Source organism: Rhinolophus ferrumequinum, chromosome 21 (genome assembly GCF_004115265.2).
Source record: "Rhinolophus ferrumequinum isolate MPI-CBG mRhiFer1 chromosome 21, mRhiFer1_v1.p, whole genome shotgun sequence".
Lineage (NCBI taxonomy): Eukaryota > Metazoa > Chordata > Mammalia > Chiroptera > Rhinolophidae > Rhinolophus > Rhinolophus ferrumequinum.
Window position 1 is genome coordinate 13,045,560 of NC_046304.1, and position 27,175 is coordinate 13,072,734.

Consider the following 27,175-nt stretch of genomic DNA (forward strand, 5'->3'; position numbering starts at 1 on the left):
GAACTTAGCACGTAGTGGATAATACTAAAACAGGAGCATATAAATGAGATTTACAAGTCGTAACAGACTAAATACAACAAAATGGACTTTGTTTGGATCCTGATTAAGACAAACCACCTGCAAGGACAGTTTAGACAAATGAGCATGTCTGAATACAGACTGGGTATCAGACGATAGGAAAGACTATTGTAAATTTTGTTAGATACGACAATGACAGTGTGGTTATGGCAGAGAAGGTCTTACTTTTGAAATGCATCACAAAATATTTAAGGGTGAAATAATCTGAAATCTTGGATTTGACGTACTGAAACAAGGGGGAAATCGAACAGGTTAAGCAAATTTGGTAAAACGATTGTTGAAGTTGGGTACAGGGAAGTTCCTTAAACTCTATTTTGGTGTATCTTTGACATTTTTCATAATAAAATCTCTTTTACTATAATAAAAGCACCAACCCAGTATCTCAGTTCTGTCTCTGCCTGTTGGCTTGGCAAGGGGACGGGACCAATGGGCCATGAGTGGGGTGCTGTCTGTGTGGGAATGGCAGGGTGGGGGGGGGCAGCCAGGGACAGAAAAACCCTGTCACTCACCGGTACATGCTCCTCTCTTTGTCCACTACCTCAGTAGCCACAGGCCCTTCGGGGCCCAAGAAGCCATCTTTAGTGTCCGGAAGTTGCATGAATAGGTCCCTTGGAGGGGCAGGAGAAGACAGACAGAAGTTTCTACCTGTGTTACTTGAGGGGTGCTCTCCTCTTGAAAAGGAAAGGCAAAAGTCAGCTTTAGGTTCTCTTGCCCGGCCTCCCCCAGCTCCTTGACTGGAGAGGCCCTTCCCAAGGCTAGTCTGTCTGGACAGTGTCAGGAGCTGTCTGCAGCCTCCATCCCTGCTCCTGGGGCTGCCTGCCTGCTATCTGAGGAGGCCTCACTCTGCTGTCCCCTGACTTCTCCTGCCTACTTCCCCTTCCCCACTGGTCCAGGGGTACCGCTATTCCAAGCATGCCCCAGGTGCGCAGCTTGTGAGAGGAACAAGGCTCAAAATATGGATGCGCAGGGATGGGGAGGTGAATCCCAGCCTCAGGAGCCCAGAGTGGGACTTGGGAGACTGAGCCCTGGCTCAGAGGCTGAGACATGCCATAGAAGTTCTGGAGAGGAGCAGCTCCAGTCCCCAAGGCTGGGAAAGAGGGAAGCAGAAATCCCGCAAAGTTCTAGGAGTAGAAGATCTCAGCAGGGGCGGGGCTCTCCTAGATGGGCTCCTGCCATGGCAGGCATCACAGGCCCCACCCGCACCCCCATGCCAAGTCATGATGTTCCCAGAGTGGCCCCTTCGAGCTACCTGATTCTGGTTCCTGACATTTGAGTACAGATCCGTTATCACTCATCTCTCTTTCATCTGGGGCCTCCTTATAGATTGTCAGACTTGGCTTCCTAGACACAGAGTTGTTCATTCTCCCTGAGATCCCCATTTAAATTCTACTCATCTGAATTTGAACTCATGGTCCCCATCCGGGCTTCTCCCCTACTCCCTGTCTCAGGGGTCTTTTCCTCCAAGGCTCTCTCTCTTTGTCTTTGTCTCCCCCTCATGGTCATTGCTTTTCATGTTCCAATTCAATTCATTCAATTTTTACTTTATTTTATTTTTCATTCAATTTTTAAAAATTTCTTCATCTCCTTATTTATATAATGGAAGGGTTTAAGCAGAAGAGTGACATGATTTTTTTTTGAAACAAACTAACAACTTCACTCTGACAGCTGTGGTTTTTTGGCTTCTTCCCGACTTTATCTATCCCCGCCTCTCCTCCTCACATGTTAGATCTGGACCAGCCTCAAGGTCTCAGCCCTGAACCTGGTTCAGCCCAAGGAAATTTGGAGTCTCCCCTCCTTACTTTTTGTTGATGATGAGCAGCTGAGGCTTCTCCTTCTCCAGGGTTTTCAGAATCTGTGTCACTTCCTCACTCAGCTGAGGCTGGTCCAGGCTACAAGCACAAAGGAAAGCCTGGTTCTCCTGGGACCACCACATGGTCCCAAGGTCCTCAGGCCCAGAATCATAAAATCTGCCACCTCCCGCAGGAACCTGTCACAGGGTAGTTTCCCTGGGAAGCAGGCTCCGAGATGGAAAAGAGAGGGAGCAGATTTATTAGCGGGTGTACTTGGGTCAACACCAGGGCAAAGGAGGGAGGAAGCAGGACTGAGCCGAGGGAGGAGATGGGCTGTGATGTAGTCTCAAGGGAGACAACAGACTCTGTGGGGTTCTGATGTCGACATGACCCTTCAGAGTGGTCCAAATTGGGATGAGGGGCTTTATACTACAACATAAATCAGTCACTGGATGCAGTTCACCCTAGGAAGGGGATGTGACCCTGGGTGAGATGGTCCTTATTGGCAGACGTCGTCTCTAGCGAGTTGTTGGTCTCACTCCCAGAAGCTGAGGGTTACGTCTTCATTCTTGAAGGGGACCTGGGCAGTTCTTCACAGCATCCACCATAGGACAGCCATTCACCATGGCTTCAAAATGACTACTTAGGGGTAGGTCCTGGAATTGCCTTCCTATATAGGCTAGAAGGTTTGCTGGAAAGAGAGTGCCCTGTTTCCATTCCCACAGGCCTTGAGTTTTGGGGTTTCTGTTGCATTTGGGATAACTTTTGCCCTCTCTGAACTAGTTGCCCTTATCTCTAACATGGCTGGACCTGCTGTCCCTGTTGTGAACCATGGACAAGGTAGGTGAAAGAACTCTGCACTCTGTAAAGGGTGGTGCACACCTCACTCTTTACTGCTGTCAGAGCTGTTCTGCCCCGGGAAGGGTCATAGAACCCACAAGGTAGACTTTCCATTCAAGTCCCAGGGCTCCATGAAAGAGGGAGGCAGAAACCTTCACAGGCCATCCAAGAGTAAGCTGCTCTGAGGCAACCAAGACGTTATCAGTAACTGGTGAGCTGGGGCAAGAATGCAGACCGACTGCAAAGGTCCATCTCTGGAGAGTCCCTTCCAGGTGTGGGAGATGGTGAGAGTCATTAATGCTCGGTGGGGAGAGGGCTGGCATGCGAAGGTCCCAGCCCCTGCCTGGGACCGGAATTCCCCTGATTGTCAAGGATCAGAGTGGAGAATGGGAGGACCCACATGTAGATGGTTTAACACCTGCTAACCTGGCCCTCCTGCTCCCTTAGGTTTGGGAGAGGTAGTCCTGGCTGAGGAAAGCCCAAGGGCCTGGGCTTCACGGCCTCCTCCAAGAGCCGGCTGGAGTCTCAGTGCAGGACCACGGGGTCAGGACATGGAGGTTTGGAGTCTTTTCAGCTTTGTGAGTGTGTGGAGCTGCAGGGAAGTGTTTAGCCAGAAATAGCCTGTGGATTTGTTTTCAGGATGGGAAACAGAGGGTGGAAATGCCAAGAGACAGCATGGGAAATGAGGTCTGGGGCTTGTTACACTCGAACCGCATAGATCTCCCGTGCTCTGAGCCTGTATCTGTCTGGGGCCACCCCCAAGCCAATCTCACCTGGACTGCTCTCCCTAACAGGGCCTGGTCAACTCCTGTTTCTGCTTCAGGTCTTGGCCTGATGTCACTTTCCCAGAGACGCCCTCCCTGCCCCATCAGTCTAATTCCATCTTCCACCCATGTTGCACTCTCATAACACACTGCACTTTTTCTTCACAGCACTCCATGGAGCTTAGAAATGCATATTTGTGCGTTAATATGTGATTAACATCTATCTCGTTCCCACTGTAATGTAAGCTTCAGGAGGGCAGGACCCTCATCTGTTGCTCATTGTTTTCTCCTCAGTGCCTGGCCCAGTGCTTGGCACATGGGAGGCATGCAATGAATAAATGAATGAATGAATGAATCAATGAAGGAATGAAGGAAGCACTGTCCTGGAATGGAGAAGTGAATCTGAGCATCCCCTAGAACACGTGGCTTCAGTAACAGTTATCATTTGATCCTTTCAACTGTCTTCCCAGCACTACCTAGTTTTACATGCATTTTATTTCATCACAGTCTGAGGTGGATATGATAGTCTCATTATACAGATGAAGAAACTGTATAGAAGAGTCTGAGATGAAGACCTGCCTAAGTCTCATGGCCTAAGTAGGTAGCAGAGCTGGTAAGAAATCTAGGCTGACCATCTGTTCCTTTACTTCCCCTGTCCAATTCCAGGGCACCAGCATCCCTTGCCACCCCCCTTCCTCCCCTTCCCTGCCCTACACCCAGAAGGCCTTACTTCAAGAGCCTGAGTTGACAGGTAGGCTGTCTGAGCACGTCACAGAGCAGCCTGATGCCGAGGTCACCCAGGTCATTCTGCTGCAGGTCTAACTGTGTCAGGTTGGAGTTGGCACTGAGCATGGAGGCCAGGTCCTGGCAGCAGCTGGATGTGAGGCCACAGCTGACCAGCCTGTGGGGGAAAGACACACAGGCCCACATTATTGTCCTGAGGGCCCTTTCTTTAGGGTAACAAGGGTCTGGCTTCCCTTTCTAGTATCTGTGGCCCTTGGGGGGTCCTTGGTGACATTAAAGGAAGATAAAAGACGTCTGGCATGTAGTAACCTGGGAGGGTTTTATTTTGTCTTGTAGCCAAGGAGCCACTCAGGATGTAGGCAGCCTCCCTTTTTCACTCCTGTGTAATTCTCACAAGTCCTGCCTAATCCTCAACCTTATATGATTAATTTACCCACCGTTCCACTTGTACACATGGGTCAAATTGTTAACTACATCCACCCTGCCAAATGGCCAGTTAGCTGATATGGGCTGCTTTGGTGGGTTTCAAAACTAAGGGCATCTATCTGCCCTTCCCCCACCTCATCCAGCCAAACTCTCACCTTCTCTCTGCCCCATCGACTTAGAGCAGCTCCCTTGGCCTCCCGTGCCACCTCCCCCCACCAAAAAAAAAAAAAAAAAGGTAGTGTCAATGGGAGCAATTACAGCAGTTGCTGAAGCTTGCAGCTTGACTCTCTCAGCTTCTGGAATATGTGCTTAGCTCCGGCGTCCAGAAGCATGTTGAAGCTCAGATCCAGGTTGATCAGGGTGCTTCTGGCACTCATGCCACAGGCAAGGTCCTTGCAGCCTTCTGCTGTGAGGCCGCAGCTGGCCAACCTGTGGGAGACATGCACCAATGGCCTTGAGTTTACTCACCTGTTGATTCCACAAACACCGACAAGTATCCATCGAACACCTCTTCTGGGCTAGGCAGAGGTCAGTAAGATCCCTCAGGCCCCCAGAAATGCATACGTACTGGGGGAGGAACGTAGAAACAAATAGCAGTGAGCCAGTTTCAGATCTCTTTTAATGAAACGCCTCCTATGATTTCCCATGTCATCAGGGTTAAATTCAAGGTCATTGTCCTTGACTATGGGACACTGGAGATCTGGCTCCTTGTCATCTCTGTTCTCATCTCATATCTTTTTTATCTGCATCCTCACTGGTCTCCTTGCTGTTCCTTAAACACTCTAGCATGGTGCCACCTCAGGACCATTGCGTGTGCTGTTTCTTCTGCCAGAAACAATATTCTCATTTGATATTTCATGGCTTGTTCACTCACCTGCTTCAGGTGTTTGCTTAAAAGTTAGCTTGGTGAAATCTTGCCTCACCCCATTCACTATCTAAAAGTGCACACCCAGCCCTGTCCCCTACTCCTTTCTGCTTTACTTTTTTCTATAACCCAGATCACATACAATATATTTTACTTATTTGCTTTTTGTCCCCTGTTTCCAGAATGTAATCTCTATGAGGAAGGAGTTTTGCCCATTTTCCTTACTCAGTGTCTGGCACATAGTAAGCACTTAATAAGTATGTGGTGAATAAAAGAATGAAATAGTGTCAAGAGGGGCAGGTCAGGTACAGTTGAAAGCAGAGGATAAGGGGTGAATTCAGAACAGGGAAGGAGAAGATGTATGAATGATGAGTAGGAATTCACCTAAATGAGAGTGGTGGGAGGAGACACTTCTGGCTGGCACAGTGGATAAAAATTGCAGCATGTGTTTAGTTTAGTGATGTTGGCATAAAGGCTCCAAGAGAGGAGACAAAGTTTTATGCTAAAGCTAGAAAATATCAAGATAGTGGTAGGGTTGGATGTCCTTATTAGATGTTTGGACCTTGTTCAGGTGGCAGTGATGAGCCAGCGAAAGTTCTTGAGGAGGGTAGTGATGTGTTTCTTTGCTTCGGAAAGATCCCTGACAGTGAGTGGAGGATGGTTGGATGGGGCGAGGCAGGCAGCAGGTTGGTCCGGATGAGAGAGGATGAGATGAGCTGTGGGCTCAGAGCACTGGCTATGGTAGATGTTTCTGGCAGATCCAACAGTACTCAGTGCCTCTCTAGATGAGCTACATTAGATACAGAGTTGATGCTGTGGCCACTCACTGAGAGAATCAGTGTGAGAGGAGGCAGGGCCAGCCTCATGGACATACAGCCAGTGCAGTTGCCCATGGCCCCATGCTTCGGGTTTAATGCCCTGTGGTCACCAGGTTGAGTTTCTTATTAATTTTATCTTTGAATTTATTTTTGTAAGTGAAGACTGAGGGGACACTGGAGACTCAGCTCACGTGTTCCCGTCTTCTGCTACCTCCATACCTCCGCAGGAAGAGTTCTTGGCCAACTAGTTCCCTTCCACTTAATGCCATGGGGCTCAACTCAGACTTCCCTCTGCCCATCGACCATTGTCCCCATGGGAGCGCCAATCACACATGGTGAGGATCTGGGTTGGCATCTTGGAGTTGTGCATGATGCAGCATCATGGCACCTTTGGTGATTTGTTGGGGGCAAGTCTCTCACCCTCTGTGGATCCAGATACCTGGTGCATCCTGGCAATACCCTGATGGGGGGGTCATCCATCTGCTGTGGGTCAGGGTGGTGGGCCACGGGAAGGGGAGTCTGGCTTGACTTTTCCACCCATTCTAGGGCACGGTGCATGAGTCTGGAGGCTGGTGGGAGGAGAAACCTGGCATCTGATGAGCTGTGATCACATTGATGAGGCCAGGTCCCCTGGTACCTGCAAGAGTCTGCATGCATCTGCGTGCCAAGGGAGTGCAATATTAAACAGCAAATAAAAAGCACCATGACAGGTTGAGAGAGACTGGGGTGGAGGAAAAAAAAACCTTTATATCTTAATGCATTTAATAGCACTTTTTCCCCCTGATGTTTGAGCAAGGGCACTGCGTTTTCATTTTGTACAGGGTCCTTCAAATTATCCAGCTGGTCCTGACAGGAGGAGCAGGATTTGTTTGGTTAAGGAGGAAGTCTAGTTTAGAAAACACTGAGTTTGAAGAGCCTCTGGGACACCCCAGAGGAGGGTGTTGTTTGGGTCTGGAGCTATGATGAAATCTTGGCAGGTGCCTGCAAGGAGGGGGCTTGGGATGTGATTTCTTTGTTTCTTCATTTTGGCTGCCTCTCTGTGTTTGTTTCTATATATTAGGTAGATTTGCTATTTCTCCCAGGCTTGGCTGGGTGGCCTTATGTAGTAGGGGTCCTGTGGGGCCCAGTGGCATAGTCTCCCTAGTTACCTGCTTCAGGTGCTCCAGGAATATCCTTTGTGGGGCTTGTGTGTGCCCTCCTGTTATAGTCGAGCCTTGGCTGCTATTGGCATGTCAGTGAGTGGGATTGATCCTTAGGCTGACTGGCTGTGAAGTTTGGCCACATCCTCAGCTTATGGGCTACTGCTGTGGTGGTAGGGGGCTTATTCCAGTGCATGGGATTTGCCCCAATGGGCTTTGGTGCCTGTTGAGACCACCCTTTGTGTATGCTGCTTGTGGGGCTAATTGGGTGGTGTTCTGCTGTGGTCTGAAGCCGACCTCCAAGTATGTTGGTTCTGGGGCCTCTTGGGAGGGGCTTTGGTGCAGGCCCAGCTCACCCACTGCCTGTGACTGTTCAGGGACTACCTGGTAGGAGCTACAAAGTGACCCGTGGTTGTTCACTGCCTATGTTCTGAACCTGAAGGCACGTGGGAGAGGCTATGCTATGAACCGAGGATGTCTGCCACCAGTACAGGGCCTGGGGTAGCTCTGCAAAAAGCCAGGACACCCCGAGGCCTGCTTCCACCTGCCTGCTCCCTTAAGATTCAGCTGCTGATAGAGCCTCGTGAGGTATGCAGTTTGGATGAGGCAGGGTTGCAGGGAGTCACGAGAGTGGGAAGAGTTGTGGTTACCAGATTAATGTAAATCCTGGTTTGGTGCCAGTGCTGAGCCTGGAGCTACTTAGCAAAAGTCTCAGGGCACACTGAGGCCAGCTGCCACCCACCTGGGTTGTGAGGACTTCAATAGTTTTCCAAGAAAGCATGCAATGCAGGTGGAGCTGCCTGCTTGGGGAGAAAGTGCCTTCAGTGTTGGGGGAGTTGTATGGGGCAGGGTTCCAGTGAGTCAGCAGCTGTGGAGCAGTGGAGCTCATCAGGCCAATCAGATTCAGATTTGGCCGTGGTGGGGGTGGGATTAACACAGGAAATATGGCGCCCACTTGCTGGCTTCATGGGAGGAGGACCTCACACAGGCAAAATGCCAATTGTTTTTCAGTCCGCCCCCAAAGCCACACACCTCAGTCTGCCTCACCCGTCCCCACCACCTTCAGTCTCTGATGCCTTCTGAGTCATCATCCCTCCGCTGGAGTCCAAGGTGAGTGGCTGTGGCCAAGCAAGTGAGTCTGTGCTCAGGCTGTGTAAGAGGACTTCTGGGTTTCTCACAGCCTTCCATCTCGCTTGGACAGTTGGAATTCCTACTGTTTTTCACAGCGAGAAGTTGTGGGGCTCCTCTTCCCAGCACCAGTACTTTGGTCTGGGGAGCCGGGTGTAGGGCTGGGGCCCCTTGCTCCTCTGCGGGGAACCTCCTCAGTGGAGATATCCCTCCTGATTCTCAACTGTCGCTCAGAGGTTTGGGGCCCATTCCTCATCTACGTCCCTCCTACCAGTCTCGTCGTAGCCTTTTCTTTATATCATTAGTTATAAAACTTCTGTTCAGCTAGACTTCAGATGGTTCTCCAGGTTGATTGTTCTATAATTTAGTTGTAATTTTAATGTGTTCATGGAAGGAAGCGGGCACAATATTTATCTAGTCCACCATCTTGAATCTCTCAGTGACAGGATTTTCTACATACAGGAGCACATCAGCTGCCAATAGAGATAGTTTTACTTTTTCTTTTTTAATCTGAAATACTTTTATTTCATTCTCTTGCCTAATTGCCCTGAATAGACCCTTCATTGCAATACTGAACAGAAGTGGAAAGAGTGGACATTTTTATTTTGTTCTAGTCTTAGAGGGAAAGCATTCAGTCTTTCAACATTAAGTATAATGTTAGTTGTGGATTTTCATAGGTGTTCTTTATCAGGTTGGAAAAGTCCCCTTGTACTCCTAGTTTGTTGAGTATTGTTAATATGAAAAGATGTTTGATTTGTCAGCTGCTTTTTCTGTGTCTATTGAGATGACCACGTGATTTTTGTCTCTTAACATGATTTTTTCATTAATCAAGTTTCCTGGGTTAAACTAACTTTGCAATGCTGATAAGTCCCACTTGGTCATGATGTACAATCTTTTTCATATGTTTTTAGTATTTTGTTGAGGATTTTTGTATCTATATTCATAAGAGTTATTGGTCTGTAGTTTATTTTGTTCCTTGTGATTCTCTTGTCTTTGTCTGATTTTGATATCTGGGTATTGCTGGCCTCAAAGAATAAGTTGGCAACTATTTCCTTCTGTATTTTTTTGAAGAGTTTGAGAACAATTGGTGTTAATTCTTCTTTAAATATTTGGTAGAACTAATCAGGGAAACCATCTGGACCTTGGCTTTTCTTTGTAGGAAGGTTTTGTTTACTAATTCAATCTCTTATATCTGGTTTATTCAGATGTTTCTATTCCTGAGTCAGTTTCAAGTAGTTTGTGTTTTGCTAGAAGATGGTCCATTTCATTTAGGTTATCTAATTTGTTGGCTTACAGTATTTCATAATATTCCCTTAAAATTCTTTTAAAGCTTTTCTATGAGGCCAATTGTGATGTCTTCTCTTTCATTCCTGATTTTAGTAATTTAAATCTCTCTTTTTATCCTAGTCAGTCTAGCTAAAAGTTTGTCAATTTTGTTGGTCTTTTCAAAAAAAAGACTTTTGGTTTCATTATTTTCAGTATTGTTTGCTTCCTTCAGCTAGCTTTTGGTTATGTTTGTCCCCCCACCTCCCCCCTTTTTTTTAACTGCAGTACTTTATTTTCCTCACAATGACATGTTGCTGGGGCCTAATGTTCTCACATGACAGTAGAAAACCAGTTTGTTGTCATCTCTTAAAGAATTGAGAATTGCATAAAAAAACCTTACATAAATGAAAAGGATGAATACGTTTACAGGTGTAAATGCAAACTGTTTTCCAACTCAAGGCAAGTAATAACCCACAGTGTTCTGGCAGGAAAACATCAGCTAAAACAGGAAAATGGATCCTAATGCTCAGACCCTCCCAACCCCCATCAGACCGGCAGGATAGAAATGACTCTTGCTGGCCTCCAGAGAAATCCTGGAATAGGTAGCTCTTGCACATTAAAATCCTGCACAGATCAAGAAATGTGTGGTCTCACAGATTATCAAGCCACTGGATTTCTCTTGCTTAAACATGTTTTCGCTTCAGCCATCAAGTGACTGAGTCACGTGTACTAGGGGTTTAAATCAAAGATATGTACAGGGCATTAAACATGTACCAAAGGAAGAGTTAACTTGAATACAAGGTCAAAATCAGCAACCAAGTCAGTCTACAATCCAGTGCTGATATCAGATACAAGCTTCAAGGACAAATTCCAGTTTCATGAGGCTAGCATGGGGTGCATACATTTGCCAGGGCAAACTTATCCTTCTGATGAACTCATGTAGCAAGTGCTATGTATCTGCTCACTGTCCATTTAGAAGCATTTGAGATGGACGATTGAGGGGCCCGACTTGTCATACTCCATCCTGCTTGCTGATCCACATCTGCTGAAAGGTGGACAGCGAGGCCAGGATTGAGTCCCTGATCCACACCGAGTACTTGCGCTCTGGCGGGGTGATGATCTTGATCTTCATTGTGCTGGGGTCCAGGGCTGTGATCTTTTTCTGCATTCTGTTGGCGATTCTGGGGTACATGGGGGTCCCACCAGACAGCAGTGTTGACATACAGGTCCTTCTTGATGTCAACGTCACACTTCATGATGGAGTTGAACGTGGTCTCATGGATGCTGCCGGACTCCATACCAAGGACGGAAGGCTGGAAGAGTGCCTCTGGACACTGCAACCGCTCATTGCCGATGGTGATCACCTGCCTGTCAGGCAGCTCGTAGCTGTTCTCCCTGTAGGAGGAGGATGCAGTGGTGGCCACCTCTTGCTCAAAGTCCAGGGCAACATAGCAGAGCTTCTCCTTGATGTCGCACATGATTTCCTGCTCAGCAGTGGTGGTGAAGCTGTAGCCACACTCTGTGAGGATCTTCATGAGATAGTTGGTCAGGTCCCGGCCAGCCAGGTCCAGATGCAGGATGGCATGGGGGAGGGCGTACCCCTCGTAGATGGGCACAGTGTGGGTGACCCCATCCCTAGAGTCCATAACAATACCGGGGGCAGCCAGAGGCATACAGGGACAGCACTGCCTGGATGGCCACGTATATAGCTGGAGTGTTGAAGGTCTTGAGCATGAGCTGAGTCATCTTCTCACGGTTGGCCTTGGCATTCAGGGGGCACTTGGTCAGCAGCACAGGGTGCTCCTCAGGGGCCACACACAACTCATTATAGAAAGTGTGGTGTCAGATTTTCTCCATGTCAACCCAATTGGTGATGATGCCATGCTCAATGGGGTACTTGAGGGTCAGGATGCCACGCTTGCTCTGTGCCTTGTCACCCACGTCTCTGTCGTTCTGTCCCATGCTCACATGATGCTCTGGTGTCAGGGACGCCCGACAATGGATGGGAACACAGCCCGGGGAGCATCATCCCCAGCAAAGCCAGCTTTGCACATGCCAGAGTCATTGTCAATGACGAGTGCAGTGATTTCTTCTTCCATTGTGATCAGTGGAGGCGGCGGTCCTGGGGCAGAGGAACAGACAGCAGAACAACAAGAAGACAAGGAGAGGGAGCCAGCTGCAACCAGGCAGGTTTTTTAAAGTTTCTTAAGGGGGCAGGTTAAATTATTGATTTGAGCTCCTTATTCCTCTTCATCTCCTCCTCCTCTTCTTCTTCTTCCACATTTCCTCCTTTTTTCTTAAATACACTTTTTTTTTTTTTTTTAAGAATAGTTTTAGGTTCACAGCAAAATTGGTCAAAAGCATGGAGAGTTCCTATATACTCCTGTCCCCACATGCATAGCCTCTCCCATCATCAATATCTGGCACCAGAGGGGACATTTGTTGCAATCAGTGAACTTACACAGACACATCATAATCACCCAAAGTCCACAGTTTACATTAGGGTTCACTCTTGGTGCCGTGCATTTTATGGGTTTTGACAAATACGCGTATAAAATGACACGTATCCACAGTTATAGTGTCATACAAAATAGTCACTGTGTTCTGTTCATTCATCCTTACCTCCGCCGGAGCCCCTGGCAACCACAGATCTTTTTACTCTCTACATATTTTTGCCTTTTTTTAGAATGTCACATTGTTGGAATCATATAGTATGTAGCCTTTTCAGATTGTCTTTTTTTTTTTACCTACTGATAGGCATTTAAGCTTTCCCCATGTCTTTTCTTATTTTTATGGCTCATTTTTTTTTGTCCCTATGCTGAATAATATTCCATTATATGTATGTAGCACTATGTATCTGCTCACCTACTGAGGGACATCTTGGTTCCTTCCAAGTTTTGGCAATGATGAATAAAGCTGCTATAAACATTGGTGTGCAGGTTTTTGTGTTGACATAGGTTTTCAATTCATTTGGGTAAATATCAAGCAGCACAATTGCTGGATCATATGGCAAGTGTGTGTTTAGTTTTGTAGGATACTGCAAAGTGGCAGTACCATTTTGCATTTCCAACAGCAATGGATGAGAGTTCCTGTTGCTCCACATGCTTGTCAGCATTTGGTGTTGTCAGTGTTCTGGATTTTGGCCATTCCAATGGGTGTGTGGTTGTATCCATTCTTCCTTTAAAATCTAGGCATCAATAACTATAAATTTCCCTTTAACTACTGATTGAGCTACATCAAATAAGTTTTGGTATGTTGTGGTTTTTTGTTTTGTTTTGTTTTCATTCATCTCAAAGTATTTTTAAATTTTCCTTGTGATTTCTTCTTTGACCCATTTTTTTTTTTTTAGGAATATGTTGTTTCATTTCTGTGTGTTTGTGAATTTCCTAAATTTCCTTTTGTTATTGACTTCTAATTTCATTACATTATTTGTTTTATGGAGCAATCTTATTTTTGCACAGGGCTTTATTTGTTATTTGCTTGACCTCTCCACTTGGATACCTCAAAGGAACTTGAAATAAACATTCACAAAATCACACTCATGCCATCCCCCCACCCACCCACTCCTCTTCCAGTATTTCGGATCTTAGTGAAGGTGTCACTGTCCCATGAGTTTCTCTGGCCAGAGACCTACATTATCCTATATATCTCCATCTCACTTTCTCCATAAATCCAATCCATTACTGAATCTGGTAGCTTTTACTTTTTTTTTAGAGCTCTTGAATCCATTCACCTTTTTCCATTTTCATGGCCAACATTGTAGTCTAGGATATCACCATCTCTTGCAGAAATTACGTAATTTTCCTTAGTCCGAGCTTTCACCATCTTTACAGGAACTACTGAAACTTTCCTCTGAACTGGTTTTCCAACCTCTACTTTTACTCTCCTCCAAACCATTTTTCACATTGCTGGCTGTTTCTCCTTTGAAAACGTACTTATCTCATCAATTTTCTGCTTCAAATTCCATTGCATTAGAAAAAAACCCTTAAATTCCCACAGGGCCCACGAGGGCTTGCATAGTCTGGTTCTTGCTGATCTCTGTAGCCTCGTCGCTCCTTTGCTCTCCATCCTCTGGTTTCACTGGACTGCTTTCAGTTCCATGAATGCCCATCCTCCTTCTTGCCACAGGGCCTTTGTACATGCTGTTCCCTCTGCCTGGGACTTTCTTCTCTCCTGTGTCACTTAGGTAAATCCTCAATATTCTTCAGATGTCCTTCAAGCTTTACTTTCTTAAGGAAATTTTCCACTGGAAGCCCTTATCTGGGCTAATAATTATACATTTGTGTGGTTAACGTCAGTCTCTTGCAAGCTCTAGGATAAAAGAATCCTGTCTGTGTTTGCTCACTATAGTAGCACTGGCCCCTGGTACAGTGCATGGCCAGAGAGGTGCCCAATGAATATTTGTTGACTACAAAGATCAACCACCCATCCTAGACACAGCTTCTATCTTGGATCTCTTGTCTATCCCTGTTTTAGAACAGAACCCAGACCGGACTCACCTCAGGGTCTGCAGGCGGCGGCGAAGACATTTCAGGACCTCACAAAGACTCTGTACTGCAGAGCAGCTCAGGAAGTTTCCACTCAGATCCAACTCCGTGAGGCTTCCACTGACTTTGAGAACGGAGAAGAAAATCTTCCACCAGGCATCTGTGAATGGGACCCAGCTGGACCTGAGGGAGGGAGAGAGGGACAGGAGAGATGTGAGCTGCGTGTGCAGGACCTTAGGTGCACAGCCCAGCACGACACAGTGGGGCTCTGCCCCTGTGAGTGCTAGGCTGCAATGGGCAATGTTATCACCAGGCCTGATTAGCCTCTTTGACTGTCCCTCTGCCCCTGCCACCCTGGGCTAGGTGCCCTCCTCAGTGTGGCTCCTCATGGTATAGCTATACTATAGTGATGTGTTCATTTTTGGGTCCATTCATTTTGTGGTTTCCTTGCCATACTATACTGAAGTGTTCATTTTGTGGATCCATTTCTGCTTCAGTCTGGGAGTTCCTTCGGGTCAGGGGCAGATATTGTCCATCATTTAATTGCAGAGACTGGCATAGGGCCTGGCACAGAGGAGGAACTCGGGGATGCAGAGAGCCTTCCTCCCTTCAATGCAGACATGCCTGTTTTCCTTTGGCACATATATTCTGTAGTCCCAGTGTTTAGAAAGGAAAGGAGGAGATGGGAGGATGGACCAGACTCTGGGAGAGGTGGTTTAAAGATGATGTTGTGATGGGAAAGTTGTATATGACTATATATACTGCTGTCCAGGTTGACTTGTATGGGACCCTATCACCTTCCAAAGATGGCAAGACCACAAAGAGCGTCCCAAGGAGAGACATGGCAAAAAGGGAATGTCCCAGGAGAGAATTTTGCAGCTTGGGGAAAGAGGATGATGAGCTTTTTCTGGGAGTGTTAGGGTTCACTGCCTTGTATGATTTCCACCAATTTAAATTCTCCATTTTCACAGACCACTTTAGTGATTTCATCTATTGCCGGGCTCAGTGACTCAAACTCTCTTTCAAGTTCCAGACTGGCATCTCTATTTTCTTGCCTGATAGCTCACTTAAACAGCTGAGTAGCACCTTGGCCTAATACGTCCCATTATGTCCCCCATTCAATTCACCTTTCCTCCCAAGTCTGTAGAACCTGCAGAGGAGAGAAGCAGAGGCTGTGGAGCCAGCTGCCTGCATGTGAATTCCACTTCTCTGTGCCTCACTCAGTCTCCTCAGCTGCAAGAAGGAGATAAGAGTTCCTACTGGAGAGGGTTTTGTAAGGATGTCAAGATATTACAGAGTATCCCCCAAATTTAAGCTTTAACAGCTCCAGACATATACATGCTGCAATGGTATCAAAAACTCATCATTTGAAAGTTTAATTATTTGATTTCTTTAAAACATGTATTTCATTTTGGGAAATTTGCATAATACATTTTTGAACTTTTTATTTCGGTCAATAATTGCCATCATTAATCTTTAATCAGAGGGACTGAAAGAAAAAAAAACATTTATTATTCAAAATGCACATTGCTTAATTATAAACCAGATACCTGGAGCTACCCATCCTTACTATCTTGGTTTGATCCTCCTGTCCTTTCCCACAGCCTTTGGCTAATCTTCATCATTTCTTCCTGGACTTTTTGTTTGTTTATAGTAGCCTCCTTGCTATTCTCTCTGCCTTGCCTGCCTGACTTGACGCCTCTAAAATCTCCCTCCCCACAGCAGCTGCAGCCTCTGACTTTCCCATGGGACACTTTCCAGGCTCCATTTACCCCTGTCCCTTGCAAACACTCTTGCCTTGCCCCATTGCTCCCCACCTGGCCTCTGCCTCTGTGCCTGCACAGGACACTTCTGAAGGCCACTAGCATTTGCCACACCTGTACCCAGGTCCTTTAAGGACCAGTTCACCTTTATAACCATGAACAACTAGAAATAACCTAAGTACCTCAAAATGGAGGAATGGTCAAATCAGTTGTGGCACCTTCCCTGTGGAATATCACATGGTCATTCAAAATGATTTTGTATCAGGCTACTTCAACACATGAGAAGAGTCTTAATATAAAAATAAAGAAACAAAGCTGACTGTGAAATAAAATATACATATAGCTCAGTTTTGCTCTAGAAATGTTCATAGAAAAAAGACTAGCGGATATACCCCAATTCCTAATGATGGTCACTTCTGAGTAATGAAATTCTGGTTGATGTTAATTTTCACCTCTTTGCTAATTTACTATCCTTATTTTTCTACAAAGAACATGAGTTTATTGTGAGAAAAAAACTTTAAAAATCTGAAAATAAAAAACCCAAATCCAGTGTTTCTTCCTCTGAGATTGTGTCCTTTTCTGGTCCACTCTTGTGATCACTCCCTTCTTTGGGCCACCATCCCACCTTGTCCATGCCTCTTTTATCATAGGCTTTGTACTGTATTCTAGTTGTTGGATGGATATCTGTTTTCTCCTCCTGATTTTCAGTTCGTTGAGGACAGGGATGTGCTTTATTAATCTGTGATCTGTAGGGCCCGGCATAAAATCAGTGTTTAGTAAATATTTATGGACTGAATTATCTGAAGAGGAGATAGACACCTAAAAGTATTAAATGATCAGTACTGCCACTGAGGTGGGGCAACCTGGATGGGGAAGTTGATGTGTTGCTGAGGTTGGAGGGTGGTTAGAGAAAGTAACTCTGTCATATTCAGATGGTGGGTTTCAGGCGGAGTGTCTGAGGTAATAGTGCATCATTGACACAAACAAGGAAGTCAGTTTTGCAGGAAAAAATAGAGACTCCTTTCCAGACACATACATTTTGAGGTGATGGAGTAGATCTCAGGGTCAATGTCATAGTCAACAGCCATCAAGGTGGTGCCTGAAGCAGCTGAGTGAGCTGTTGCTTGGAGGAAACATGTTAAGAGAGAGAAACAGAGGCAGGTGGGTTGTGTGGAGGGGAGCTGACATCAGCATCATGGTGGAAGTGCATCCAGGAGAGAAAATGGCTGCCATGACAGAGGCAGGAAGAGAAGCAGCAGAACAAGGCCGGGCCATAACAATATGCCCAGAAGCGGGCAGGGCAGGTCGCACAGTCAGATGCTGCTGCAGAGGACCTAGGAGGACAGAGAATGGTGGTCAGACTTGGCAGTTAGAAGTCAATGGTGACCTCAGTTGTTAGCCACTGGGACCAGGCTTAGTGAGAGTGCTTCCAGTGTCCGGGATGGTGGAATCACAGAGAAGCTGGAGAGAGGAAAGGGGGGAAGTACTCACAGAACGACATCAAAGGGCATCTGTGCTTGTCTGTATTGTCCACCATTATTCAGGTGAAGACTCTTCACATAGTCGCATTTAAAGAAGAAAGTGAACATCAGGAGCTCCATATCATTTTGGATGTACACCCTCGTTCTTTGGAAAGGGGTCAACATTTGTCTCAGGAACTTCTCATCCTGAATTTCATACAAACAGTGGAGCAACTGCCAAGAATATGGTGGCAGGGAGGAATTTCTGCGCTGGAGCTCCTCTCTAGCATACTGTAGCAGTTCCCCATCCGTCTCCCGAGATAGCTTGCATTTGAAGATGTTCTCCATTTCTCTCACCCCATGCTCACTCAAAAGGCCAAATAGGAAACATGTGGTTGGTATCCCAAATGGAGAATTTATCTCATACATATCTGTCAACTTTCTCAAACCCCTGGCTCTTTCTTTCTCCAATGCACAGGATAATGCTGCAAAGAACTCCTGGAAACACAGGTGAATGAAGCTGTAGCTCAGAGAAGTGGGGTGCCTTTGAAGAACACCCATCTTTAAGAGAGTGTAGATGATGGCCTCATCTAACCCATGTTTCCTGAGGTCCCCTTGTCCGAACAGGATCTTTCCTTGCCAAGTACCCTCAGCAGCCAGAGAGCAGAAGTCCCTCAGCTTAGTCCCGAGAGACTGAGCTTGGAGGACGTGGAAAAAGTAATGCAGACAGAGGGCTGTGGTGGTGTGGGATGTCAGTGACAGTTGTTGCCTCTGCTCCATTTGCTGCTTCAGGCAAGTGCAGACCAGCCAGGACACCAAGGGCATGAGACACATGGTCAAGAGTGCCTGGTCTGATTCAACAAAGCTAAAGGCTCTGTTTGCTTGGCTTTCACGTGTGAAATACTTGTAGAAATATTCCTTCCTGGCAGACTCGGAGAAACCCAGGACTTCCACCCAGCGTGGATGCTTTAAAGAAGGAATGAGCTTACACAGATCTGTGATCCGAGCTGTGATCAGCAGGGATGCCTCGGGAAGTAAGGTTTTCTTCAGCAAACTGCCCAGTAGTGTGGGCACCTGGTGAGGCTGGTTCCAGTGCAGACAGTGTTGAGAATTCTGCCCCTTCAAGTGCCACATCGATTTATCTAAATTATCAAGGATGAAGAGCAGCTGTTTTGGCTGAGACAGGACCTGTCCAATGGGATCTGTAGGGCCAGCACAGTATTTTGTGATGAGCTGTCTGAGACTCATTTCCTCGAACTGGTCCAGCTCTCTGCAGTTGAAGTAGAAAACATGCTGGAAGCGGTCCCTGTATAGCCGGCCTTCTTCCCATTCTCTCTTCACCTGCCTGGCCAGTGTTGACTTCCCGATTCCAGCAACTCCATGAAGTATGATTGTGTGAGGCTCATTCTGCGTACTCAGGCCTGGGCCAAATAAGTCTCCGATTTCAATCAAATGTCCTTGCTCCTCTACCACCATCTCATGTTTTCCTTCCCAGAACAGGAACTTATAGTCTCTGGGTTGAGATCTGTGTAGAAGTAGCAGCTGGGTGAATTTTTGTTGGAAATTCTCATTCTTCCATGACTGTATGTGGCAGGGTTTCTCTTTCCTTTGGTTCTGGTATTCTTCTGGGATTTCTAAGTAAGGGAGGGAAAGATGGAACATAAAGGTATAGGATAGATTTGTTCATTTGTTCCTTCCTTCCTTCATTGAACAAATTTTTAATGCACCCACTCCAAGCTACCCACTGTTCTGGCTTCTGATACTTGTATGTTTTTGCCACATCAGTGAAAGGAACATGGGTTCTGGGTGAGAAGTTCCCAGCTCAAGTCTTGACCTGACCAAATCACATGTCCTGTGTGATTTCCACAATTTTCTGTTCTCATTAAACTCATGACTGAGCCTCAGCTTTATCATCCATAAATTGGGGATTATGATATCTCCTTATACATGGTCATGGTAGATAGAGTGAAGGAGATAATGGATGGTGTAGCAGATTCAATTGGTTCCTGACAGCTCCCCCTCTGTACCCACCATTGAAGCACATGCCAAGGGTATCCTTTTGTAAGCACCTGTGGTTGTCTATCTGAGGGGTCTCTCTCAGTCCATGAGCAGGACAGGCCAGGAATGCCGGGTGAGTTAATGCTCCAGGAAGAGACTTCTACCAATGACAGAGGGCAGTTCCTTGGCCCACAGGAGAGAAAACTCTGAGGTGTGTTCTACACTGTCTCCTAGAGATTTTCAGTGCATTGAATCTCAGTTGCTCACAGGGATAAACTACTCCATAATGCAGGTTACTTTGGTTTCCCCCTTCCCTGTCTCACTTGTCTTTCTACTGGTGCTTTCAGGGAACCACTTTTCGAATAAGCCATCTGCACTCCAACCCTGTCTTAAGGTCTGCTCTTAGTGTCTGGGGAAATCACCTAGGCAGTAAGGAAAGTGCTTTTTGAACTGAGGAGCTCAGCACATGTCAGGGATTTTCCCCCAGGGAGGGACCTCAAGCTCATATCTGAGTCAGATTCTAAGTGGAATAACTGTTACAACCCTTCTTCCTCTCAACATATATTGAATGCCTCTCACTTCTCATCTTAGGTGAGATGACATAAGTGATTCATCTGGGATCCTGAAGCCCAGTTCATTTTGGGAAACCTGCTGGATGTCCAGAATATATGAGGCCAATTTTCACCTTTAGCTTGATGAGACTAAGGTATCAGGGGGCCACCCCTACTTCTGAAATTATGACCTGTAGATCCATTTTAATTGTTTCTTGTGAGAACCTTTCTGGCAATGTGAAAATCTTCTAAGACTGTCAGGAGGGTCACTCTGGTTCATGGCTATGGCCCACCCCACTCAAGGTCCCGTGTCTGCCTGAGGTGCCAAGAGAGAGCTTAGGTCTTCTTGGTGCTATGTTCTCCCTCATATCCTGGTTTTAATGGATCTGTTAGCATGCCACGTATCTAACTCCTCTTGATTTAGTAAAACTTTCAAAATCCTCCCCCTACCACCAATACCTCTACTTTTTTAATATTATGCTTTGGACTAGGGGTTGGCAAACTCTGACCAAAACCAGCTGTCCATCTCTTGTACAACCTGTGACCTAAGAATGATTATTGCATTATTAAATGGTTGAAAAAATCAAAATAAGAATAATATTCCATGGCATGTGAAAATCATATAAAATTCAAGATTTAGTGTCCATAAATAGTTTCATTGTAATACACTCACTGCTATTTGCTTATGTATTATATATGGCTGCTTTCAGGTTATCATGAAGAGTTGATTATTTACAATAGAGACAATATGGCTCACAAAGCTTAAAATATTTACTTTCATGTCCTTTACACATTAATTTTACCTATCTGCTCTCTTCATATATCAAAATTCATACCATGTAGTTTTTGCACTCACTACAAAACTTTTGTTGGGATATTATTTTGTTCAAGTTTCCCACTTGAAGAGTACCCTTAGAATTTAATAAGATGGTGGAATAGGTGATACCAGTTTCCCCCTCCTACACAAAACATTAGGTAGCTATGCATGAATGAAAATAGCCTGAGGAGGGTTCAAGAATCCAATTAAGAACTAAAGCCAACACAGTGGAGCAAAAACAAAGAATAATTGGACAGAAAGTATTGCTTGGAAGATTGGCTTGAAATACCTAGGAACAAAGAAAAAGTGCAGTGGCTACCAGTATCAGCATTATAGTGGTGGGTGGTATCTGATAGCATGATCTGTAGAGTGCTGTTGAGTGCCTCAATGACCCACAAAGCTGCCATACCTCAGCTTTCATAAAAGAGGACCCTGTAGTGTTCATCAGTTTGGACACAGTGGTCTGCTTTTCAGTAGACACTGGCAGCTTTTGCCACCTAGGAAACTAATAGTCATCTCCCCGGTGGACTTTCTGGAAAGAGAGACACTACTGCACTTCCTACAGAAGGAGCTGCTATTGTACTGCCCTGGGACCAGCTCCCTTCCTGATAATTCTATATGCATGCCCTAGACTCCAGAGTCCTGGATGCTCTATGTGTGCCTGTGCTTTATACTTGGCTCTGCAGCCACTCTATGTGCACCTGTGTGAGACAGCTATTACCACCAGGACAGTGCCTATAAGCAGGACCCAGTGCCAAGAGGGATCCTCTTGGTTCCTCCCCTGTGGGAGAAAAAGTGATTAAGAGTTCTGCAGCAGTCTTAGCCATTGAGGAACACTGAAATCTTTGCTGACACTGACCCCAGCTGATGGAGCTGCACAAGATGACCCTGGAACCTTCCCTCAAATCAGAGCTGTCATACCCCACCTAGGTGGCACGATCACACCCATCCACAGGTAAATGTCTTTCCCACCAAAATGAGTTTGTAAAGCCTGGAAGAGGTAAATACTTCATCAAATGCATGGACATCAACATAAGGTTACATGTAATATGAAAAATCAAGGACATGATACCACCAAACTAACACAATAATTTTCCAGTAATTGACATCAAAGAAATGGAGATCTGTTGCAAATTGCTGGGCAAAGAATTTTTTAAAAATTGTTTTAAGGAAGCTCAGCTACAAGAGAACACAGATAGATAACTCAATGAAATAAGGAAAACAATACATGAAGAAATTAAGAAGTTCAACAGAGAGATAGAAATCACAAAATAGAACCAAACAATAATTCTGAAGCTGAAGAATACCATGAATGAAATTAAAATTGTAATAGAAAACATTGAATTTGACGTCATCAAAATGGTGGCGTGAGGTGAGCCTCTGGAAATCTCCCCTGGAATTTACAACAAACCAAACTATAACTTCACAAAGAACTCCCACAGCAGACAGGCAAGACGAAGAGTCTCAGTACTGAAATCATCAAAAGGTGGGCAAATTGCACGAGTGGGGGAGGAGGGAAAGGAGAAGTGTGGAGCGGGCGCCGAGCGAGCGCAAGACGCAGACCTAGCTCAGTGCTCCGAGCTCGCTGCATCCCGGAACTACTGCAGCTGCGGGACAGGGAAGAACTCGGACTGCTAGGGGTCTGCTTATGGCCCACAGGGCTGAGGGGACAGCATATAACACAGCTGAACCCAACGCTCATGGCAGAGACCTTGGAGCAAAGACTGAGGGAAGAAGACTGAAAACGGTGGTTTAAACCCCACTGCCGCAGAGAAGAAGCCTTAGGCACTGAGCCTAGCAGCCCCCTCCCTACCCTCCCAGAACTCGCCCCGCCCCCACCTGCCCAGTGCTTGAAGCGGAACAGTAGCAGTGTCAGATCAAAAGAACAGAATATTTGCTGTTCTGAGAACTTTGGACTGCAGACACAGATTCACAGCCCAACTAGTTCCGGCAGAGGGGAGGGAGCTGTGGAAGCAGGACTGGCTGTGGTGTTAGTCGCCTCCACTACTCTGGGCCACCTCTCACAACCCACCCGGCCCCTTTTCCCACCTATCTGGGCAGATCCCTGCAGGAGTAAACAGAACTGCTGAAACACATGGGCTCTGAATCTGGTTTAGGAAGAGCTTTGCATCTTCAAACGCTCTCTGTATCCCCACATGGACACAGTGCCCTATGACCCAGGAGAACTGTTAACAGAGGAGGAACCTGCCTTCCAGGGAATCCCCCCATTGTGTGAGAAGTTGGAATAGTGCAGAGAAAACATAACACTACAGTGTGAGAGAGAAAAAAAGACTGCAAAGTCGGAGAGAAAATAAAACATTCTACCAACACGTACTGGAAAACAAAAGAAAGACCTCTTCCTATCAACCTGTTGCAGAACCCACTCCTGTAGGCGTCTAGGAAGAGAAATAATAAATCATTAATTACCATGAATAACCAAGGCAACAAGACAGCTCAGAAAGAAAATGAAAAGTCTCCAGAAAATGAACTTAAAGATATGGAAATATGTGACTTAAATGACAGAGAGTTCAAGATTGCAGTTCTTAAAAAAACTCTACAAGATGCAAGGAAACACAGAAAGGCAGTTTAATGAACTCAGAAACACAATCAAAGAACAACATGAACATTTTACCAAAGAGATTGAAATTTTAAAAAACAACCAAATAGAATTTCAGGAGAGTAAGAGCTCAATAGAAGAAATGAAGAACGAAATAGCCAGCTTAGGTAGTAGAGTTGACCAGATGGCGGAAAGAATCAGTGACATCAAAGATAGAAACCTGGAAATGACGGTTGGAAGAAGAAAGAGACTTGACACTTACACGAAATGAAAGAACTCTACAAGAACTTTCTGACTCCATCAGAAAGAGCAATATAAGAATAATGGGCAAACCAAAAGGGGAAGAAAGAGAGAAGAGCACAGAGAATATATTCAAACAAATGGTGGATGAGAACTTCCCAAACTTGTGGAAAGAACTGGATCCTCGAATCCAAGAAGCAAATAGAACACCTAATTACCTCAACCCCAACAGGCCTTCTCCAAGGCACATTTTATGGAGTCTGTCAAAAATTAACGACAAAGAAAGGATCCTCAAGGCAGCCAGGGAAAAGAAGACGGTAACCTACAAAAGAAAGCCCATTAGATTATCATCAGATTTTTCAGCAGAAACTCTACAAGCCAGGAGGGAGTGGAACCAAATATTCAAACTATTGAAAGAGAGAAATTATGAGCCAAGAATAATATACCCAGCAAAGATATACTTTAGATATGAAGGAGGAATAAAGACCTTTCCAGACATACAGAAGCTGTGGGAATTTTCTAATACATGACTTGCACTACGAGAAATACTAAAGGAGACTATTTGACCACCATCAGCAGGGAAAATTTGTGGCAACCAAAACATAAAAAGGGGGAGATTAAAGGCCTGAACTGCAACATGGGAATGGAGAAAGTAAGCATGCTGAAGAAAATGGAATACTCTAAATATCAAACTTTCTTTTACATAAACTTAATGGTAACCATTCAAAAAAAATCCAGAACTGAAACATATACTGTAATAAAAGAAGAAACAGAGGGAAAAATCAAAGAATACCACCACACAGAAATAATAGACAACAACAAAAAGGCAAAGAAACAATGGAGACACAATCTTACCAGAAAACTAAAGATAGAATAATAGGATATCCTCACATATCAATAATCACCCTAAATGTAAATGGACTGAACACACCAATAAAAAGCCACGGAGTAGGAGATTGGATCAAAAAACTAAACCCAACCATACGCTGTCTCCAAGAGACACATCTCAGCTACAAGGACAAGCATAGACTCAAAGTGATAGGGTGGAAACTGACACTCCAAGCAAATGGTATCCAGAGAAAATCAGGTGTAGCCATAATGATATCAAATGAAACAGACTTCAGGGTGAAAAAGGTAACAAGAGACAAAGATGGACATTTCATAATGGTAAAGGGGACTATACAACAAGAAGACATAACAGTCATCAATATTTATGCCCCCAATCAGGGAGCACCGAAATATACCAAGCAACTACTAACAGAACTAAAGGGAGAAATTGACCAAAACACAATTACCTAAATACATCATTGATAGCTATGGATAGATCATCCAAACAGAAAATAAATAATGAAATTGCAGCCCTAAATGACACATTAGATGAAATGAACATAACTGACATTTATAGAGTACTTCATCTTAAAACATCAGACTATACATTTTTTTTTGTTGTACATGGAACATTCTCAAGGGTAGACCATATATTGGGACATAAAACTAGCCTCAGCAAATTTAAGAAGATTAAAATTATACCAAGCATATTCTCTGATCACAAGGCTTTGAAATTGGATATCAACTACAAAGAGAAAGCAGGAAAAACCACAAATACTTGGAGATTAAACAACATACTCTTAAAGAAAGACCGGGTCAAAAAAGAAATTAGAGGAGAGATTAAAAGATACATAGAAACAAATGAGAATGAAAATACATCCTGCCAAAATTGTGGGGATGCAGCAAAAGCAGTTTTAAGAAGGAAATTTATATAATTACAGGCCTATTTCAAGAAACAAGAAAAATCCCAAATAAATAACCTCATATTACACCTTAAAGAACTAGAAAAAGAAGAACAAATGAAACCCAAGGTTGGCAGAAGAAAGGAAATAATAAAAATCAGAGCAGAACTAAATGAAATAGAGAACAAAAAGACGATAAAAAGAATTAATGTGACAAAAAGCTGGTTCTTTGAAAAGATTAACACAATTGACAAACCCTTGGCTAGACTCACTAAGGTAAAAAGAGAGAAGACACTAACAAAAATCAGAAATGAAAAAGGGGAAGTTATAACGGATGCCACAGAAATACAAAGGATCATCCAAGAATACTATGAAGGACTATATGCCACCAAATTCAATAACCTAAAAGAAATGGACAAGTTTTTAGAAACATATATCCTTCCTAGGCTGAACCATGAAGAATTGGAAAATCTAAACAGACTGATCACCAGTAATGAAATTGAATCAGTCATCCAAAACCTTCCCAAAAGCAAAAATCTGGGACCAGATGGCTTCACTAGTGAATTCTACTAAACCTTCAAAGAGGATCTAATACCAATCCTGCTCAAACTCTTCCAAAAAATTGAAGAAGAGACAGTACTCCCTAACTCATTTTATGAGGCCAACATTATCCTGATACCAAAACCTGGTAGGACAACACAAAAAAAGAGAACTACAGACCAATATCTTTGATGAGTACAGATGCAAAAATCCTAAACAAAATTCTAGCAAATCGAATGCAACAATGCATTAAAAAGATTATTCATCACGACCAAGTGGGGTTCATCCCAGGGGCACAAGGATGGCTCAACATACACAAATCCATCAATGTGATACATCACATAAACAAAACAAAGGACAAAAATCATATGATTATATCAATTGATGCAGGAAAAGCATTTGACAAGATGCAACATCCATTTATGATTAAAACACTTAATAAAATAGGTATAGAAGGAAAATATCTTAACATATTAAAAGCCATATATGACAACCCTCAGCTAATCTCATAATTAATGGTGAAAAATTGAAGCCCTTTGCTCTAAGTTCAGGAACATGACAGGGCTGTCCCCTATCACCTCTGCTTTTCAACATAGTGTTGGAAGTCCTCGCCAGAGCAGTCAAGCAAGAGAAAGAAATAAAAGACATCCAAATTGGGAATGCAGAATTTAAATAGTCACTCTTTGCAGATGACATGATGCTATATATAGAAAACCCTAAAGACTCCACCAAAAAGCTATTAGAAATAATCAACGAATACAGTAAATTTGCTGGCTGCAAAATCAACGTACAAAAGTCCATTGCATTCCTATATATTAACAATTAAATCTCAGAAAAAGAAATGAAAACAACAATTCCTTTTGCAATTGCAGCAACAAGAATAAAATACCTAGGAATAAACTTAACCAAGGATGTGAAAGACCTACATGCTGAAAACTATAAGACATTTTTAAAAGAAATTGAAGAAGACACAAAGAAATGGAAAGACATTCCGTGCTCATGGAAGAATCAGCATAGTTAAAATGGCCATATTACCCAAAGCAATATACAGATTTAATGAAATCCCCATCAAAATCCCAATGGCATTTTTTAAAGAAATAGAGCAAAAAAATCATCAGATTTGTTTGGAACCACAAAAGACCCCGAATAGCCAAAGCAATCTTAAGGAAAAAGA

At 44.5% G+C, this 27,175-nt stretch overlaps 1 protein-coding gene and 1 pseudogene across 10 annotated transcripts in view; both read right to left on the minus strand.

Annotated features, from left to right (window-relative positions):
• Positions 1-27,175, minus strand: part of NLRP1 (NLR family pyrin domain containing 1) — a 46,138-nt gene that overhangs the window by 13,401 nt on the left and 5,562 nt on the right. For 9 of the 10 annotated variants that reach the window (XR_004421362.1, XR_004421361.1, XR_004421360.1 and 6 more), the window contains 6 exons: positions 17,600-19,202; positions 14,358-14,528; positions 4,901-5,071; positions 4,203-4,373; positions 1,878-1,967; positions 588-749 (listed from right to left, as the gene is read on the minus strand). Coding sequence is in view for 7 of the 10 variants with exons in the window: in XM_033090959.1 (XP_032946850.1) it covers positions 588-749; positions 1,878-1,967; positions 4,203-4,373; positions 4,901-5,071; positions 14,358-14,528; positions 17,600-19,202 (2,368 nt within the window). In the remaining 3 variants the exon portion in view is untranslated. The remainder of the gene's footprint in view (positions 1-587; positions 750-1,877; positions 1,968-4,202; positions 4,374-4,900; positions 5,072-14,357; positions 14,529-17,599; positions 19,203-27,175) is intronic. The other variant, XM_033090954.1, reaches the window with a different exon arrangement.
• LOC117013632 (actin, cytoplasmic 2-like) lies at positions 10,831-11,960 on the minus strand (annotated as a pseudogene).